This window comes from Euleptes europaea, chromosome 20 (assembly GCF_029931775.1).
Source record: "Euleptes europaea isolate rEulEur1 chromosome 20, rEulEur1.hap1, whole genome shotgun sequence".
Taxonomy (NCBI): Eukaryota; Metazoa; Chordata; class Lepidosauria; order Squamata; family Sphaerodactylidae; genus Euleptes; species Euleptes europaea.
Genome location: NC_079331.1, coordinates 16,217,015 through 16,236,007, shown reverse-complemented (window position 1 = coordinate 16,236,007; position 18,993 = coordinate 16,217,015). Strand labels below are relative to the sequence as shown.

General features: G+C 49.6%; 1 protein-coding gene across 1 annotated transcript; it reads left to right on the top strand.

Annotated features, from left to right (window-relative positions):
- The first annotated feature begins 1,112 nt into the window (after positions 1–1,112).
- Positions 1,113–18,440, top strand: DET1 (DET1 partner of COP1 E3 ubiquitin ligase). The gene is made up of 4 exons (XM_056866131.1): positions 1,113–2,195; positions 7,297–7,487; positions 10,830–11,021; positions 18,251–18,440. The coding sequence occupies exons 1-4, from the start codon at positions 1,113–1,115 to the stop codon at positions 18,438–18,440; spliced, it is 1,656 nt and encodes a 551-aa protein (XP_056722109.1).
- The last annotated feature ends 553 nt before the right edge of the window (positions 18,441–18,993 follow it).

Here is an 18,993-nt window from a genome sequence, read left to right as displayed (position 1 = left end):
GCGGTGGACTCTGATTTGGAGAACCAGGTTCGATTCCCCACTCCTTCACATGAGTGGCAGACGCTAATCCGGTGAACCAGATTGGTTTCCTCACTCCTCCACATGACCAGGTGGGTGTCCTTGGGCTAGTCACAGCTCTGTTAGAGCTCTCAGCCCCACCTACCTCACAGGGTGTCTGTTGTGGGGAGGGGACGGGAAGGTGATTGTAAGTCGGTTCGATTCTGCCTTAAATGGTAGAGAAAGTCGGCATATAAAAACCAACTATAATAATACATAGATTTTATTTGTATTGGCCTCAGGGTGGCTAACATCATATAGAATACAATATAATCTCAAATTTAATACAATGCGACATAACCAATTTAAAATTAAATAAATTCAATGCCACCTCGATGGCACATAAAACTCCACATTTAAGGAGGATGTTATCTAGGGTGGTCATGCCTCCATGCCCTTCACTAATGTTTCTCAATCTTGGAGGGGGAAGGAGAGGATGGAGACAGAAAAAAGCATAACAGCAAGGAAGGGAAGGGAGTGAAGGAAGGAACAATAAGTAAATTTAAGGGAAATAGAGTTGCCGTGTTTCTCTTCGCCACCGGCTGGAGGCTTTAGGGGCAGAGCCTGAGGAGGGTGGGGTTTGGGAGGGACTTCAATGCCCTAGAGTCCAATTGCCAAAGCGGCCATTTTCTCCACGGGAACTGATATCTGTTGGCTGGAGATCAGTTGTAATAGCAGGAGATCTCCAGCTAGTACCTGGAGGTTGGCAACCCTAAAGGGAAAGGACCCTGGGAAAGGAAAGGGAGGGAGGAAGAGAAGAAAAGGAAACAAGGGGAGAAGTGCTGGCTCTTTGTATATTCCCATCTCTGCCCTCAACCATTTGCTTTAGAATTGGCTACATTTCGAGTAATGATAGATTTTAGTCTTTTAAAATGGTTGTTATGTGTGAGTGTGGGATTTGACCCTTCTTCCTCATGACTGTGGAGTTTGACCCTTCTTCCTACAGCTGCGATCTTATCATAGTTACTCTCTCCTTTCTTTGACTGCAGGACCTGCCTCAACGTCATCTCAGATCCTACCTGCCTGGGGGGTTTCTCCACCTGAAGGGCAGTAGCATGGACCATGAAGCCCCGACCATCAGACCTCGTCGGATCCAGAACCAGAATGTCATCTACCGCCTGGAGCGGCGGAGGATCACGTCCGGCAAAACAGGGACCCACTGGCACCAGGTCCGCGTCTTCCACCAGAACGTCTTCCCCAACTTCACGGTGGTCAACGTGGAGAAGCCGCCCTGCTTCCTGCGTAAGTTCTCCCCCGATGGGAGGTACTTTATCGCGTTCTCCTCGGACCAGACGTCCTTGGAGATCTACGAGTACCAAGGGTGCCAGGCGGCAGAGGACCTCCTGCAAGGCTACGATGGGGAGATTTTGGCCAATGGCAACGACCAGCGGTCCATCAACATCCGTGGGCGGCTCTTTGAGCGCTTCTTCGTCCTCCTGCACATCACCAACGTGGCCTCCAACGGGGAGCACTTGAACCGCGAGTGCAGCTTGTTCACAGACGACTGCCGCTACGTCATCGTGGGCTCCGCCGCCTACCTCCCCGAGGAGCCCCACCCTCCCTTCTTTGAGGTTTACCGCAACAGCGAATCAGTGACCCCCAATCCGCGGTCCCCCTTGGAAGATTACTCGCTGCACATCATCGACCTCCACACGGGCCGGCTGTGCGACACCAGGACGTTCAAATGTGACAAAGTCATCCTGTCGCACAACCAAGGGCTCTACCTGTACAAGAACATCCTGGCCATCCTGTCCGTCCAGCAGCAGACCATCCATGTCTTCCAGGTGACCCCCGAGGGCACCTTCATCGACGTGCGGACGATCGGCCGCTTCTGCTATGAGGACGACTTCCTCACGCTCTCGGCGGTTTACCCAGAGGTGCAGCGGGATTCTCAGACGGGCATGGCCAACCCGTACAAAGAGCCATTCATCAACTCTTTGAAGCACCGGCTGCTGGTCTACTTGTGGCGAAGGGCGGAGCAGGACGGGAGCACCATGGCGAAGCGGAGGTTCTTCCAGTATTTTGACCAGCTGCGGCAGCTGCGGATGTGGAAGATGCAGCTGCTAGACGAAAACCACCTCTTCATTAAATACACCAGTGAGGACGTGGTGACGTTACGGGTGACAGACCCTTCACAGGTACAGGTTTGTCCTTGGAGGGACTGGCTGGATGTGACGTCTGTCCTTGCGCCTTTGAGAGCCAGCATGGTGTAGTGGTTTGGAGTGGTGGACTCTAATCTGGAGAACCGGGTTTGATTCTCCGCTCCTCTACATGAGTGGTGGAGGCTAATCTGGTGAAGTGGATTTGTTTCCCCACTCCTGCGCATGAAACCAGCTGGGTGACACTGGGAAAGTTGTGTTAGAGCTGTGTTAGAGCTCTCTCAGCCCCACCTACCTCACAGGGTGTCTGTTGTGGGGAGGGGAAGGGAAGATGATTGAAAGCCGGTTCGAGTCTCCCTTAAGTGGTAGAGAAAGTCAGCATACCAAAACCAACTCTTCTTCTATGCATTCCTTAGACCCTGCTTCTAGTCCATATGCTGCCCTGGCGGCACTTTACACACACAAGCATACAGAGGGAACATTTGAGTTACTGTCATGCTACAGAAGGGTTGGGGCAGGCAAGTGTCTCTGGGTCTTGTTGCCTGATCTGCTGCCATCTGAGAGGGGGGGCAGAATGACCAAAAGGAACTATGGGTTGATGGAAGCAGCAACAGGGCTGCGAAGGGAACCAACCAGGAGAAGGAAAGAGTAGCCAGACTATTTCCGCTGGTTAGAAATCCATAAATTTAGTCAAGTTTCTTATTGCCCTTGTACAGATCTATGGTGAGACCACTCTTTGAAAACTGTACTGTTCTGGTCACCACACCTAAAAAGGGATATTGCAGAGCTTGAGAAGGTGCAGAAAAGAGTAACCAAAAGGATCAGGAGACTAGAGCAACTGCCCTATGAGGAGCGGTTAAAATGCTTAGGGCTGTTAGCTTGGAAAGAAGGCAGTTAAGGGGAGACATGATAGAGGTCTATAAAATTATGCATGGTATGGAGAGAGTGGACAGGGAAAAGCTTTTCTCTCTCTCTCATAATACTAGAATGTGGAGTCATCTGCTGAAGCCAGAGGGTGAGAGATTAAAAACCGATAAAAGGAAGTATTTCTTCACACAACGCATAGTTAAATTGTGGAACTCCCTGCCCCAGGATGTGGTGATGGATGCCAACTTGGCTTGAACAAGGCTTGAACAAGGCTTGAAGAGGGGAGTGGACATGTTTGTGGAGGAGAGGGCTATCCATGGCTATTACTCAAAATGAACACTAGTCATAATGCATACCTATTCTCTCCAGGATCAGAGGAGCAGGCCTATGATATTAGGTACTGTGGAACACAGGCAGGATAATGCTGGTGCAGTTGTCTTGTTTGGGGGCTTCCTAGAGGCACCTGGTTGGCCACTGTGTGAACAGACTGCTGGACTTGATCTGATCCAGCAGGGCCTTTCTTATGTTCTTATGATGTTTAATGTGGTCCCTGCCCCCCCAACTTGCATACGGAACTCACTTTGAACCAGTCTGGGTATTTAAAATAACAGTGCAGATGTTCCTGCCGCGCAGGGTGACAAATTCTCTCCCCTTCTGTCGTCTCTCAGCTTCTGCTCGCCACACACGTAATCTGGCCCTGTGTCCTTGGCACCTCTTTCCATGTGTTTTCGTCCCCTGTGCCACCTACTGCCATTCTTCTTCTTCTTTTAAAGATCTCTTTAGTGATATGCCCCCATCACTCAATAGTCGGCTACAGAAACGTACAAACTTGAGCCTGACAACGCTGACTGTCACCGGCCAGTGGGGATTCTGAAAGAGGCGGCATTAGTCACCGAAGCAGGGGGTTCCGGCAGCAGACGTTCCCCCCCCCCCCAAAGGAGCAGCACGTTTCTCTAGCCTGAAAGGAACGCGACGTTGCGCCAGCTCCCCGGGGAAGCTGATGACTTAGAATCCTGGAGCCTCCCTTGGCTATCCCGAGGGGCGGAAAAGACTGGGGCCCTGATGCTAAGCAGGAAAAAGAGCCCCCCCCCCCCCGGTATTCAGAAGCATTACAGAATTGCTTTTGAAGAAAAGAAGAAGAGTTGGTTTTTATATTCCGAATTTCTCTTCCACTTAAGGAAGAATCAAACTGGCTTACAATCACCTTCCCTTCCCTACACCAGACACCCTGTGAGGTAGGTGGGGTGAGAGAGCTCTAAGAGAGCTGTGACTAGCCCAAGGTCACCCAGCTGGCTTTGTGTGTAAGAGTGGGGAAACAAATCCAGTTCACCAGATTAGCCTCTGCCGCTCAGGTTTAGGAGTGGGGAATCAAACCCGGTTCTCCAGATCAGACTCCACCGCTCTTAACCACCACACCACGCCGGCTCACCATGATGGCTGGTAATCAGACAGGAATCCCAGATCTCTATTCAGTCCAGGAGAATCCACTAGACCACGCTGGCTGGTAATGAGAAAGGAATCCCAGATCTCTATCCAATCCAGGAGAATGCATTGTCTTGAGATCCATTATTAGTTGTAAGGGGAATCTGTTTGGCAGAGGCACATGTTTTCCCACTGCTGTCTTGGGGGCTGTTTTGATGGGCTTGTCCTTAAATATTTTTTTCCCAGGGTTTTATTGGTAGAAGAATCGTTAATCTCAAGGAGCACAACTTCCCCACTCCCCTAGTTTTAAAAAATATAAATACAACCAACCCAGCCGGCGGTGTAGAACTATCTCCTCCTTCCCCTGTGGCAAGAAGCGATTCCCCTTTCCTTGGATATTGCTGGGTGCTTTTTCATACTTGGGAAGGCAAGGGGAAACCCCCCCCCCCCGAGGGTTCCCCTGTCTCTTGGGACAATGGCAAGGAAAGAGATCCTTGAACACACGAACACATGACGCTGCCTTATACTGAATCAGACCCTTGGTCCATCAAAGTCAGTATTGTCTACTCAGACCGGCAGCAGCTCTCCAGGGTCTCAGGCAGAGGTCTTTCCCATCACCTTCCTGCCTAGTCCCTTTAACTGGAGGTGCCGGGGATTGAACCTGGGACCTTCTGCATGCCAAGCAAATGCTCTACCACTGAGCCATGGCCTATCCCCATGAAGCTGCCTTATACTGAGTCGGACCCTTAGTCCATCAAAGTCAGTATTGTCTACTCAGACCAGCAGTGGCTCTCCAGGGTCTCAGGCAGAGGTCTTTCACATCACTTACTTGCCTGGTCCCTTTAACTGGAGATGCCGGAGATTGAACCTGGAACCTTCTGCATGCCAAGCAGATGCTCTGCCACTGAGCCACAGCCCCTCCCTCCTTGGGGCAGCTCCCTGCCCCCACACCCCGTGAGGTCCCGTTGCATTCCCTGTAGATCTGTTCCCCCCCCCCTTAAAGACAGGTTGGTGGGTGGGAAGGCGACAGAGAGGCAGGGAAAGGGGAAATATGGGGGTTGCCAGGAAAAAGGAAAGAGTAAATAGTGGGGGAAGGGAAACGATGAAGGGAAAATGAGATGACCCTTCCTTGCAGGTTCCCCACTATGCAGATGGGCCTGGTAGCGGCCACTGCCCAGTTAGGCCATCGTTTTTGTGCGGGTGGGGTCCCAGGGGGAGGGAAGGACGAGAAGCTGAAGGCAGAGGCAGATAAAGGTAGGTTGGCTGGTGGATGGGAAGGAGAGAAGGAAGCAGGGAAACGGGGAGAGGCTGTAGTGGCTGCCTTATAAGGGAAAGAGGAAATAGCTGGGGAAGGTTAAATAGGAGGCCCCCCTGCAAGTCCTTGCAGGTCCCCTCGTTTATTTTCTTAAAACTTTTAAGCATCACGAACACAGTGTAAATAGTCATTTTTTGTGCTTGCCGTCAAGTCACAGCCTACTTACGGCAACCCCTGGTGGGTTGTGCAAGGCAAGAGGTGGTTTGCCATTGCTTGCCTCTGCGTCACGCTCCTGGCATTCCAGCGTGGAGTAGTTCAGAGCGCTGGTTTGGGGCAGTGGACTCTAACCTGGAGAACCAGGCTTGATTCCCCACTCCTCCAAATGAGCGGCGGACACTAATCTGGTGAACCTGGTTGGTTTCCCCACTCCTATACATGTAGCCAGCTGGGTGACCTTGGGCTAATCACAGTTCTGTTAGAGCTCTCTCCACCTACCTCACAGGGTGCCTGTTGTGGGGAGGGGAAGGGAAGGTGATTATAAGCCAGTTTGATTCTTCCTTAAGTGGTAGAGAAAGTCAGCAATTAAAAATCAACTCTTCTTCTTCCTTGGTGGTCTCCCATCCAGGTACTAACCAGGGCCGACCCTGCTTAGCCTCTGAGATCTGACGAGATCAGGCTAGCCTGGGGCTATCCGGGTCAGGGCATATAGTCATAGTAGTTTTAAAAAAACTTACAATCACATGGACCAGAAACTTTCCTTTTTACAATGGACACTGGGATTCTCCGGATACAGTCTCAAACACTGAGCCCGCAGAGGTGCAAAAATACCCTGGGCATTTGTCAGCAGCATGCAACCAGGGAAAGATTTCTTCACACGTCCCCGGACTACCGATTGCAAAGCCAAGCCGCAGCTTTTGGAAATTCTTGGATACGAGCGCCAGTAATTCAAAAGAAACAGTTAATGGCGCTCAGCCTTTCATTTCCCCAGCAGCAGGGGACCCTGAAGGGAACAGCGTTTGTGAGCCGCCATGGAGCACAATGCACTTCGCGAGGCTCATCTCGGCATGTCGGAAATATTAAGGCAGGAGAAGAAAACAGCTCCCCCCCTCCCCCCAATAAAACCGACCAGCTCTCACCTCTCTGCATATACGGCGAGGGGAAATAATTTGTTGCCTGTTACCACCTGGCTTAAAATCGTTTCCCAGCAGGCACTAAAATTAAATCTGCCGCTCTGGGAGAAAGGAAGGGAGGGGAAAAAACATTTCGTGTTTGGCAGAGGAAGAAAGCAGGAACACTGATGGGGTTCGGTTTCAAAGATAACCCTCCTCCCCAAAAAATAAAGAATTGGAGGAATTTCACGTAGCTTTGTAAAATAATTTGAGGACAGATAATGGGGTGGTTAATCTGGTACCCATTGAGACGGCTGAAAGCACAATAAAGCGGCCTGCGAAAAGCTCGGTCCTCACGCGTGGGCCGCAAAACCGCCGTCTCTCTTAGCCGCTTTTAATTGTTCGGCGGCCGGAGTTGCCGCACCGTGCCTTTCCGCCGGCGCTTGGCTGAACTGCTCTTTAATCCCGCTTCTTCCCCCCTCCCTAGCCGTCTTTCTTCGTCGTGTACAACATGGTGACCACCGAAGTGATTGCCGTCTTCGAGAACACGTCAGACGAGCTGCTGGAGCTCTTTGAGAACTTCTGTGACCTCTTCCGGAATGCCACCCTCCACAGCGAGGCTGTGCAGTTCCCCTGCTCGGCCTCCAGCAACAACTTCGCCCGGCAGATCCAACGCCGGTGAGCCCTGCGGCCTGCGCGCGGGAGCTCGGCTCCTCAGCAGACGAGTGAATCCTGAGGGACTCGGTTGGCTCCCGTTCAAGTACTCTATTTTAACTAGTGCTTTTGCTTTTGACGGTGCCCTCCCCAAGCATACTGGGTGGATTTAAAAAAAATCAAAATATGTTTTCCTACCTTTCCGCAAAGGTGGATTGCAACTGATACAAAAGGCTTTGAAAAAAACACCTACAAAAGTATATTGCAGAGCTTGAGAAGGTGCAGAAAAGAGCAATCAAAATGTTCAGGAGGCTAGAGTGACAGCGCTAGAAGGAGTGGATAAAACGCTTAGGGCTGTTTAGCTTGGAAAGAAGACGGTTAAGGGGAGACAGGATAGCGGTCTGTAAAATTATGCACGGTGTGGAGAGAGTGGACAGGGAGAAGCTTTTCTCCCTCACTCATAATACTTCCCCGTGGCGCAGAGCGGTAAGCTGCAGTGCTGCAGTCGAAAGCTCTGTTCATGACCTGAGTTCGAGCCCGACAGTAGTCGTTTTCAGGTAGCCGGCTCAAGGTTGACTCAGCCTTCCATCCTTCCGAGGTCGGTAAAATGAGTACCCAGCTTGCTGGGGGTAAAGGAAAGATGACTGGGGAAGGCGCTGGCACACCACCCTGTAAACGTAGTCTGCCTAGTAAATGTCGGGATGTGATGTCACCCCATGGGTCAGGAATGACCCAGTGCTTGCACAGGGGACCTTTACCTTTTATCACAATACTTCATCTGCTGGAGCTGGAGGGTGAGAGATTCCAAACAGATAAAAGGAAGTATTTCTTCACACAATGCATAGTTAAATTGTGAAACTCACTGCCCCAGGATGTGGTGATGGCTGCCAACTTGGAAAGCTTGAAGAGGGGAGTGGACATGTTCATGGAGGAGAGGGCTATTCATGGCTGCTAGTCACAATGAATACTAGTCATGATGCATACCTATTCTCTCCAGGATCAGATGAGCAAGCCTATTATATGAGGTGCTGTGGAACCCAGGCTGGATGCTGCTGATGCAGTCGTCTTGTTTGTTGGCTTCCTAGAGGCACCTGGTTGGCTACTGTGTGAACCGACTGCGGGACTTGATGGACCTTGGTCTGATCCAGCAGGGCTTTTCTTATGTTCTTATGAGATTGGGCGAGTGTGGCGTAGTCATTGATATCAAGCTAGGAGCGTCCTGGGTTCAAATCCTTGTTGAAGCTCGTTAGATGACCTCGGGCCCGGCACCCTTCCTTAGCCTAACCTACCTCACGGAGTTGTCACAAGGTTGGGCGGAGGGAGGGAGGCACGGGAGAGCTGTGTCTCAGCGCTTCGGAGGAAGGGTGGGATAAAAATATTGGATCTGAAAGCAGGGAAGATTTAAAGTTCTACTGCGTAAAGTGCGATCCTAAGAAGTTACACCGTTCTAACCTCCATTGAAGTCTCTGAGCTTTGAAGTTTAGGATTAGACTGGCAGCAGCAGGGATTTGGGTGGCCCTCCCGTGCCCCTTTCCCACCATTTCTGCCAAAAATTTATGGTGTCCTTAGCGAATCCTCTGTCTGCAATAGGGGATGATGATCAAGAAGAAGAGTTGATTTTTGTACCCCAATTTTCTCTACCGAAAGGAGTCTCCAAGTGGCTTACAATCATATTCCCTTCCCCTCCCCACAACAGACACCTTGTGCGGTAGGTGGGGCTGAGAGAGACCTCAGAGAACTGTGACAAGCCCAAGGTCATCCAGCAGGCTTCATGCGGAGAAGTGGGGAATCGAACCCAGTTCTCCAGATTAGAGTCCATTGCTCTTAACCTCTATGCCGCATTGGCTCTTGTGAGTCATAGTGGCCTTCCTTGCCGGAAGAGAATCCTACCAGTCTGCCTTACAGGACTCAGTGTGACAAGGTAATGTGTGTGACAGCGCTTTGAACGCTGAAAGCACTGTATAAATGCAAAGTGTTGTCATATAAATAGCAAATAAGCAAATGAAACCAGCAGGTGCACAAGCAAGAGAAGATGCTGCTTGAGATACTGGCAGGCTTCGCCTGGTGCCAGTGCGATATGCTAAGGGCAGGGGGCCAAGTGTATAGTTCTTGGAAGATGGGACACCGCTACAAAGGTAGGGTGCCACCACAAAGAAGGCCATGACCTGTTTGCCCCCTGACTGATCTTTGAAGGCAAGCCTTTCCTCTAATAATGATCTCTGGGTACGGGCAAGCTGAGAAGGGAGAAGGCAGTCCTTCAGATAGTTTGTTAGCCTTTATGCGGTGCTTTCTAGCCAGTGTGGTGTAGTGGTTAAGAGTGGTGGACTCTGATCTGGAGAACCGGGTTCGATTCCCCGCTCCTCCACATGAGCAGCAGATGCTAATCTGGTGAACCGGGTTGGTTTCCCCACTCCTCCACATGAAGCCAGCTGGGTGACCTTGAGCTTTGAAGCTTAGGATTAGACTGGCAGTAGCAGGGATTTGGGTGGCCCTCCCGTGCCCCTTTCCCACCATTTCTGCCAAAAATTTATGGTGTCCTTAGCGAAACCTCTCTCTGCAATAGGGGATGATGATCAAGAAGAAGAGTTGATTTTTGTACCCCATTTTCTCTACCGAAAGGAGTCTCCAAGTGGCTTACAATCATCTTCCCTTCCCCTCCCCAAAACAGATAGTCATACTCGCTCAGCCCCACCTACCTCACAGGGTGTCTATTATGGGGAGGGAAAGGGAAGGTGATTGTGAGCCGGTTCGATTCTTCCTAAAGTGGTAGAGAAAGTTGGCGTATAAAAACCAACTCTCCTCCTTCTTTCCTCTAATAATGATCTCTGGGTATGGGCAAGCTGAGATGGGAGAAGGCAGTCCTTCGGATGGCTTGTTAGCATTTATGTGGCTCTCCCTTGAGTTCAGCATTATTCATGTACGTTCTCGGCTATCCTTATAAGAGCCCTGCAAGGTTGGTCAATATTTTCGCCATGCACTTTTCTTTCCTGCTCCCTTTGCGAGGCATAGAGTTATAGAAGGCGACAGAGACAGTTTGAAATATTGTCGAAGGCTTTCACGGTCAGAGTTCATTGGTTCTTGTAGGTTATCCGGGCTGTGTAACCGTGGTCTTGGTATTTTCTTTCCTGACATTTCGCCAGCAGCTGTGGCAGGCATCTTCAGAGGAGTAACACTGAAGGGCAGTGTCACTGTCCTTCAGTGTTACTCCTCTGAAGATGCCTGCCACAGCTGCTGGCGAAATGTCAGGAAAGAAAATACCAAGACCACGGTTACACAGCCTGGATAACCTACAAGAACCAAAGAGACGGTTTGGTTGCATTTTGTGCCGTTGCCCCCTCCCCCACATGACGTTATGTCCTTTTTCAGATTTAAGGACACTATCGTGAATGCCAAGTATGGTGGGCACACCGAGGCCGTGCGGCGGCTCCTGGGCCAGCTCCCGATCAGCGCCCAGTCGTACAGCGGCAGCCCTTACCTCGACCTCTCCCTCTTCAGCTATGATGACAAATGGGTTTCGGTCATGGAGCGCCCCAAGACTTGCGGCGACCATCCGATCAGGTATGCATCGCGCCCCGAGAGACTGTGTTCCCTGTTGAGGGTGCATGCTCACAATTCGGCTATATGGGGAGGTGGACTTGTAGAAGAAGAAGAATGAGTTGGTTTTTATATGCCGACTTTCTCTACTACTTAAGGAAGAATCAAACCAGCTTACAATCACCTTCCCTTCCCCTGCCCATGACAAACACCCTGTGAGATAGGTGGGGCTGAGAGAGCTCTAAGAGAGCTGTGACTAGGCCAAGGCCACCCAGCTGGCTTCATGTGTTGGTGTGGGAAAACTAACCCGGTTCACCAGAACTGGAGTCCACCACTCATGTGGAGGAGTGGGGAAACTAACCCGGTTCTCCAGATTAGAGTCCACCGCTCATGTGGAGGAGTGGAGAAACTAACCTGGTTCTCCAGATTAGTCCACTAATGTGGAGGAGTGGGGAAACCAACCCGGTTCTCCAGATCAGAGTCCACCACTCCAAACCACCACTCTTCATTGCTACACCACGCTGGCTCTTTGTTTTAAAACAAAAAAAGCACGATGGGTTTATCGGAATGTTTTAAGAGCAGGCGGTAGAACGTTCTCCTCCATCTGGCCAGCGTCTCGGCTGCCGTGGAAATTGTGAGAGCTGAACAGAACCCCTGTCTGCGTCTGTCCCTTTATTTGATTGATGCAATTTATTTTTCGATTTACATCTCGCCCTCTGTCTCCAGCTTATGCCGGGCTCACGGCGGCTAATGGTGTCAAGCAACATCAAGACACATTAAAACCACAATATACAATAACCTTAATATTACCCGTGGCTCAGAGTGGTAAGCTGCAGTACTGCAGTCCAAGCTCTGCTCACGACCTGAGTTCGATCCCGACAGAAATTAGTTTCAGGTAGATGGCTCAAGGTTGACTCAGCCTTCCATCCTTCCGAGGTGGGTAAAATGAGTACCCGGCTTGATGGGGGTAAAGTGAAGACTACTGGGGAAGGTAGTGGCAAACCACCCTGTAAACCATCCTCTAGCCCTTCAAGTATTCGAAGATGGTTATATCCCCTCTCAGTCTTCTCCTTTTCAGGCTAAACATACCCAGCTCCTTCAACCTTTCCTCATAGGACTAGTTCTGCAGACCCCTCACCATCTTCGTTGCCCTCCTCTGGACACGTTCGGCTTGCCTACATCTTTCTTAAACTGTGGTGCCCAAAACTGAACACAGTACTCTAGGTGAGGTCTAACCAGAGCAGAGTAAAGCTCTGATGATCTGGACACTATACTTCTGTGGATACAGCCCAAGACCGCATTTGCCTTTTTAGCTACCGCATCACACTGCTGACTCAAAGTAGTTGAAGATGGTGATCATATCCCCTCTCAGTCTTCTCCTTTTCAGGCTGAACATACCCAGCTCCTTCAACCTTTCCTCACAGGACTTGGTCTCCAGACCCCTCACCATCTTCGTTGCCCTCCTCTGAACATGTTCCAGCTTGTCTACATCCTTCTTAAAATTGTGGTGCCCAAAACTGAACACAATACTCTAGGTGAGGTCTAGAAATACCATCCAGGGTATTTTTTTTGTGTAAAATGTTTGTTGACCGTGCCACAATTGTCCCTCCCCTGTATGATCTCCACAGATCTTGGGGAGCATTTGGACAGTCGTCACATAATTCTGCTTCCACCAAGCACTTGACGCTTTGTGCATCGCCCGGGCTCTCCCTCCTCCCTTTGTTTTTCTCACCACTGTCCTTGAGATTCTTGGAAGGCTCCGGCAGGCAGCCTTTGTCTGCAGGTAGCAATGTTGCTTTGCAACAAAAGGCCGCCGGCACGGCGGATGTTTTCAGTGGGCCCCCGGGAGGGAAGCCAAGCAAGCATCCCCCCCATCCAGCTCAACGGCTGGGGCTTCAGAAGGTACAAGGACCCGGAGTGTTCCCGAGTGGTTGGGTTCTCGTGTCTTTGGCACAGCTCGACCCTCTGCGAAACCTTTCAGGCAGAGGCAGAGACCCTTCAGCGAGTCTTTCATTAAACAAGGTGGTTCGGTGCCCGGAGATAAAAAATATCAGTTACCTTGAAAAAATTTACAAGTATCGTTAATAATGAATGGCACCCTTTAGAGGCGACGCGGATCTTTCCAGCAGTTCTTTCTGTTCCCCTCTCGGGGATGCTGGAACAGCCGCTGCCGATCTCGACTTCAGGTAGCAGAGAGTCAGCATGGCGTGGTGGTTAAGAGCGGCGGACTCTAATCTGGAGAACTGGGTGGTTTCCCCACTCCTATACATGAAGCCTGCTGCGTGGCCTTGGTCCAGTCACGGTTCTCTCCGAACTCTCTCAGCCCCACCAACTCTTCTTATTCTTATTCTTCTACCAGCAGCCTGAATAGCCAGCTTTGCCTGAGCTTGGGAGAACTTGGAAGCTAAGTAGGGTCGGCCATGATTAGTTCTTAAGATGGCCCTCACGGAAATAGGGTCAAAAAGGCTAATTTCACGCTTTCTGGAGTATTGTGAAATAAACAAATTAACTGTAAATTTTGATCAATCCAAAATTATTGTTTTTGGGAAGAAGTGGAAACCGGCTAAATGGTGTTTTAAGGGGGGAGAAGTGGAGCAGGTTAAAGACTTTAAATATTTGGGAGTCTATTTTCACTCTAATAGTAGTTGGGGCCCTCATATCAGGAAAGTGGTAAAAGCGACAAACAACAATGTCCTGGCGATTATAAGGTTCTTTTAATCCAAAGGAAATCAATTTGTGCCGTCAGCTATTAAGGTGTTTAATTGCAAAACAAGTGTCAAATTGCTGTATGGAAGTCCAATTTGGATCTCAGGTTTTAATAAATCAGTAGAGAGGGTACAATCTAACTTTTTAAGGAATTATTAGGGCTCCCAGCTTGCGTCTCTTATGCTGCTATTTGTTTGGAGACAAACCAAAGAAGACTAGAGACAAAAGCATGGATTTTAACAATTAAATTTTGCCTGCGATTACATTTTAGAAGTAGTAACAACCATCTCATCGCGAATATGCTCTCTGAATTAGAAACATCTGTATGGTCCTCTCATATTGAGAAAAAAATCACATCATTGGGGCTATGTGTTGAGGATATGGCGCTTCTCTCTGAGAGAGCGACATACACCTTGATTAAGCAAAGGATCATCGATGTTGAGAGGCAAGAACTTAGAAGTTTAGCTTCTGGCAGATGCTCACCACTATGATGGGGGCTATCGAATTCTCCCCCGGAGTATTTCTCCTGTCTTACTACTCCCCACCTTTGGAGAGCTTATATGCTAGCCCGTTTTAATGTTCTCCCTTCTGCCATTCTGTTTGGGAGATATAAGAAAATTCCATACTCTGCTAGAGTGTGTAATTGTGTTATGGGAGAGATAGAAAGTACTGACCATATTCTTTTGTACTGTCCTTTTTACTGCGAAACTCGTGCTGCACTTTTAAACCCTATTTTATCAAACTATGCTAACCAAGCTGATGACAGTAAGATGAACTTGTTATCTTCCCGAAGTCCTGAGATCATCGAATCTGTAGCTAAATATTTTGATGATGTAATTAAGGAGGTAAAATGATGTACAGTAGCTAGTTTTATTTTTATTGATTATACTTAGTATGCCAATAAAGGTATTGAAATTGAATAGTTCTTAGATGGAAGACCACCAAGGAAGATAGGCATTACTCATGAAGGAAGGCAAAAGAGGCTGCCTCTTGTTTGAAATTCCCAGCAGATGGGGTTGCCATGGGTCAGCCGTGAGTGGATGACACATTCTTCTTGTTCATCTGCTACGGGCTCTATACCTACATTTCTTTTTAAAAACAAAAACAAAAAACCCTGCCTGATCCTTCAGAAAGTAGAAAAGCTTAGTGTGGCGTAGCGGTTAAGAGCAGTGGACTCTGGTCCGATTATCCACTCCTCCACATGAGCGGTGGACTCTGGAGAACCTGGTCCAATTCCCCACTCCTCCACATGAAGTTTGCTGGGTGACCTTGGGCCAATCACAGTTCTCTCTGAACACTCTCAGCCCCACCTATCTCACAAGGTGTCTGTTGTGGTGAGCGGAAGGGAAGGTGATTGTAAGGTGGTCTGAGACTCTTGAAAGGTTCTCCAGATTAGAGTCCGCCGCTCATGTGGAGGAGTGAGGAATCAAACCTGGTTCTCCAGGTTAGAGTGCACCACTACACCACTATGTGAACACTTGGGGAAACCCCCTAATGATACAGGTAATGGTAAATCTTAAAGTCAATTCCTATCTCAGTAGCGGGGAATCACGTTTTCCATGCAAAACATCCCAGGACAAATTCCCAGCATCTCCAATCACAATAAACCTAGGCCAGCAGGGCCGGTGGTCTGACTTGGTACAAGGCAGCTTTGCACGATTGTAGGGAGGATATGTTTTTATTACATTGTTAGATATTTTACGCTGACAATTTAAACTAGATCTCTCCAGGATAAGAGGAGCATGCCTATTCTATTAGGTGCTGTGGAACACAGGCAGGTTAATGATGCTGCAGTCGTCTTGTTTGTGGGCTTCCTGGAGGCACCTGGTTGGCCACTGTGTGAACAGACTGCTGAACTTGATGGGCCTGGGTCTGATCCAGCAGGGCCTTTCTTATGTTCTTAATGTTTTGATAGACGTTTTTAATGTTTTGACTCCCTGGCCCAGGCTTGCCCGATCTCGTCAGCACTCAGAAGCTAAGCAGGGTCGGCTGTGGTTAGTACTTAGATGGGAGACCACCGAGGAATACTGGGGTCGCGATGCAGAGGCCGGCAACACCAAACCATCTCCAACTTCTCTTGCCTTGAAAACCCAACAGGGTCGCCATAAGTCAGCTGTGACTTGATGGTACAAAATAAAATGAAATTCTCTGCTCCCAAGGAGTTTATTGCTGTCTTTCCCGCCCAAAGAATGTTTCGCATTTTCTCAGCATAGAGGATTATTATTATTATTATTATTATTATTATTGCTGTTACTTGAATGTGCCTGTGCTGTCGCCCCGTGTCACGTTCCTTGGCAGGGTTGCTCTAGGCTGATCCTGCATTAAGCAGGGGGTTGGACTAGATGGGAGAGAGGGAGGGAGGGAGGGATGGAGGGATGGAGGGATGGATGGATTATTACGGCCTTAGCCAGCAAAGATACAAACTTTACCAATAAAACCCATTACAAGTTAAAATAATCTCGTTGTAACAATACAGATAAAATTTTATCATTTAAAATTAATATTAACATTAGAGCCCTTTTCCAAATGGATTTTAATTACTGCAGAACAATATTTGGCTCCCCATAAGAGACTTTGGGAATCTCCCTCCCATGAGAGGAATTTCATTTTCTCTTCCTCCAAACTGGATTCCCTTGTGTTAATGAGAGGAAGAATTGACTTTTGTCTTATTCCCTCATAATAAATACACCTGAATAAGACATGACATATTTTCAAACTAGATGGCCTGTAAGGCCTCTTCCATCTCTATGATTCTATTCTATGATTCTATGCTGCCTCCGGGTGTCCCTCCCCCAACACAGTCACATCTTTTCTCTTACATCAACCTGCGGCTGCTGGCATGGCCACCCCTTTCCTTCTTGAGCCTCTGGGCGGAGCGGAATGTCTCCCGGGGATACAAAGGCTCCCTCTTGCAACGGCTTTGGCAGCCTCCCCCGTCGTAGCCATGCATGGGACTTGGGGGGGGGCAGGAAAGATGAGAGTGGCACAATTTTCTATATCCAGCCCCCCCCCCTTTGTTAGGAGCCTAAAGCTCGGGGCGGGGGAGGGCTGGAAAGTTTAAACGAGAAGCCTTTTTCGGAAGCCTTTCAGAAACAGAAACAATTTGCAGGCAAACTTTCCATTTTCATAACAATTGGCGCGGGGCGGGAAAGCGAAATCTCCGCATTGCCGTTCTTTCTCGACGCGCATCTAGCCCTTTCAGCGTCCAATTTCTCCGGCGCGTGCGAGCCCATGGAAATGGCCTGTGATTGCAGAGCAGTCTTCAGATGGATTTAAAAAATACCAAACGGCACCCGTCTCGGGAGATTACAGGGCGCTCGTCTTGAGCGCAGCAAATTGCCCTGAATTGGAGTAAGAGGCGCAGACCGCGGGCTGTGTTTTATTTCCACAACACACACACAAACCTTCCCTCCTCTTTTCTTTCTCTCCCCCCACCCAAATGCTTCTCCCTGTGAAGGGGGGGGGGACCATTTGGAAAACCAGCTATCAAGATGGTTGCTATTCCACCCAGTCCTTGTCCTTTCATTGTCAGGCTGCCCGGGGGGGGGGGGGGGTGGCTCGGGAGAGGGGGGTGAGAGAGAATAATGGTCGTCTCGCAAGAACGCAAGGAGTTCGAGCCGGTTGCAGTGTCCAACGCCCGGGGGGTGTTAGCTCGTTTGAAAGTGCGTTCTCCTTCCTGTTTCGTCTGCTGCTGAGATAAGGTAGGCTAACCCCTGCTGGGAGGCGGCTTCTGTAGGACATTTTGAGTGGAGATCAGGAAGTTACGGAAGCGTAACCCTCAAAGGAGGGAATATAGAAGGGGGGATGTTTATTTCCAGTTGCATTTCTTTAATCAAGACATTTCCATCCTGCCTTTCTAATCCTGAAGTCTTCCAAGTAGGGTTGCCAAATCCAGGTTGGAAAATGCCTGGAAATTTGGGCATGGAGCCTGGGGAGGACAGGAACCCCAGTGGGGTACAATGCCATAGAGTCTGCCCTCCAAAGCGCTAATTTTCTCCAGAAAAACTGATCTCTGTCGTCAGGAGATGGATGAACTGTAATTCTAGGGGATCTCCATGTCCCACCTGGAGGCAGCCATCCCTACTTCCAAGCGGTAACCACAGAAGCTTAGAAATGGAAGAAGAAGGTGCTTTCGAGTTGCAGCCGACTCATGGTTGACCCCATCCGTGAGGCATACCAGACAAGGGGTGAACAGAGGTGGTTTGCCGTGGCCTTCCTCCGCACAGCGACCCCAGCCTTCCTTGGTGGCCTCCCAGCCAAGTACTAGCCGTGGCTGACGAGCTCGGGCTAAGCTGGGCTATTCAGGCTGCTTAAACCATCCAGTAAAAGCAGTTGGCACCCCCCCAAAACAGTCAATTTGCCCAGGAGTGACCTACTCCTATGTTAGCAGGAGGAGAAAACAGAAATTAACACAAAAACGAGGTATGCCGAAGAAGCTTCAGATTGCAGCTTGTCTAGCCACAGCCAGGCGATAACGTGGTAAATCACAAGCAGCTGATCCCTTGCGGCTTAAAGGTTATCAAGCTGCCTCTCTCTGTCCTTTGCAGGTTCTACGCCCGAGATTCTGGCCTCCTGAAGTTTGAAATCCAGGCGGGACTCCTGGGCCGGCCAATCAATCACACCGTCCGGCGCCTGGTAGCGTTCACCTTCCACCCGTTCGAGCCCTTTGCGATCTCCGTGCAGAGGACGAACGCCGAATACGTTGTAAACTTCCATATGAGGCACAGCTGCACGTAGCACAGGCTTTGTTTGGTGGAGGCTGTGCCTGTCGGCCAAATGCATTTTGTCACGGACACCCCGAAAGAAGAAAGTCCTGTTCTAGAAAATCAAACATGTGCCCCCCTTTGAGGAGCTAAAATTGACATTGGTCTCCTTTCAGTATTGGTGAAATACTTCTGCCCTAGGATGGAGGGTTGCTTCTTACGGGTCATTTGAGTGCTGATGAGTTCAGAGCCCCTGTGCTTTCACTGTGCCTGACTCGCATCTGCTCAGCCTGGAGCTCTCTCTGACGCTCGCTCTTATGAAGTTCAGCTATCTCTTAAAGTTGTCCAGCTCCATTAAAACTCTTTTGCAGGGAGGCATGATCTGCTGAGCAGCATGCAACAGGGAAACGGTTTCCCTTGGATTGAGGAGTTCTCTCGCTGGGAGAAGAGCTGTCCCACAAGTCCTGCCAAGGACTTTTCACCAAGTTGAGGCCAATGGCCGTTTAAAACCGCAAATTGTCTGTTTCTGTTCTGACTTGATGGAACTGCTGCCGGAATCGGTCCCACCCGTACGAGGTGGACAGTGG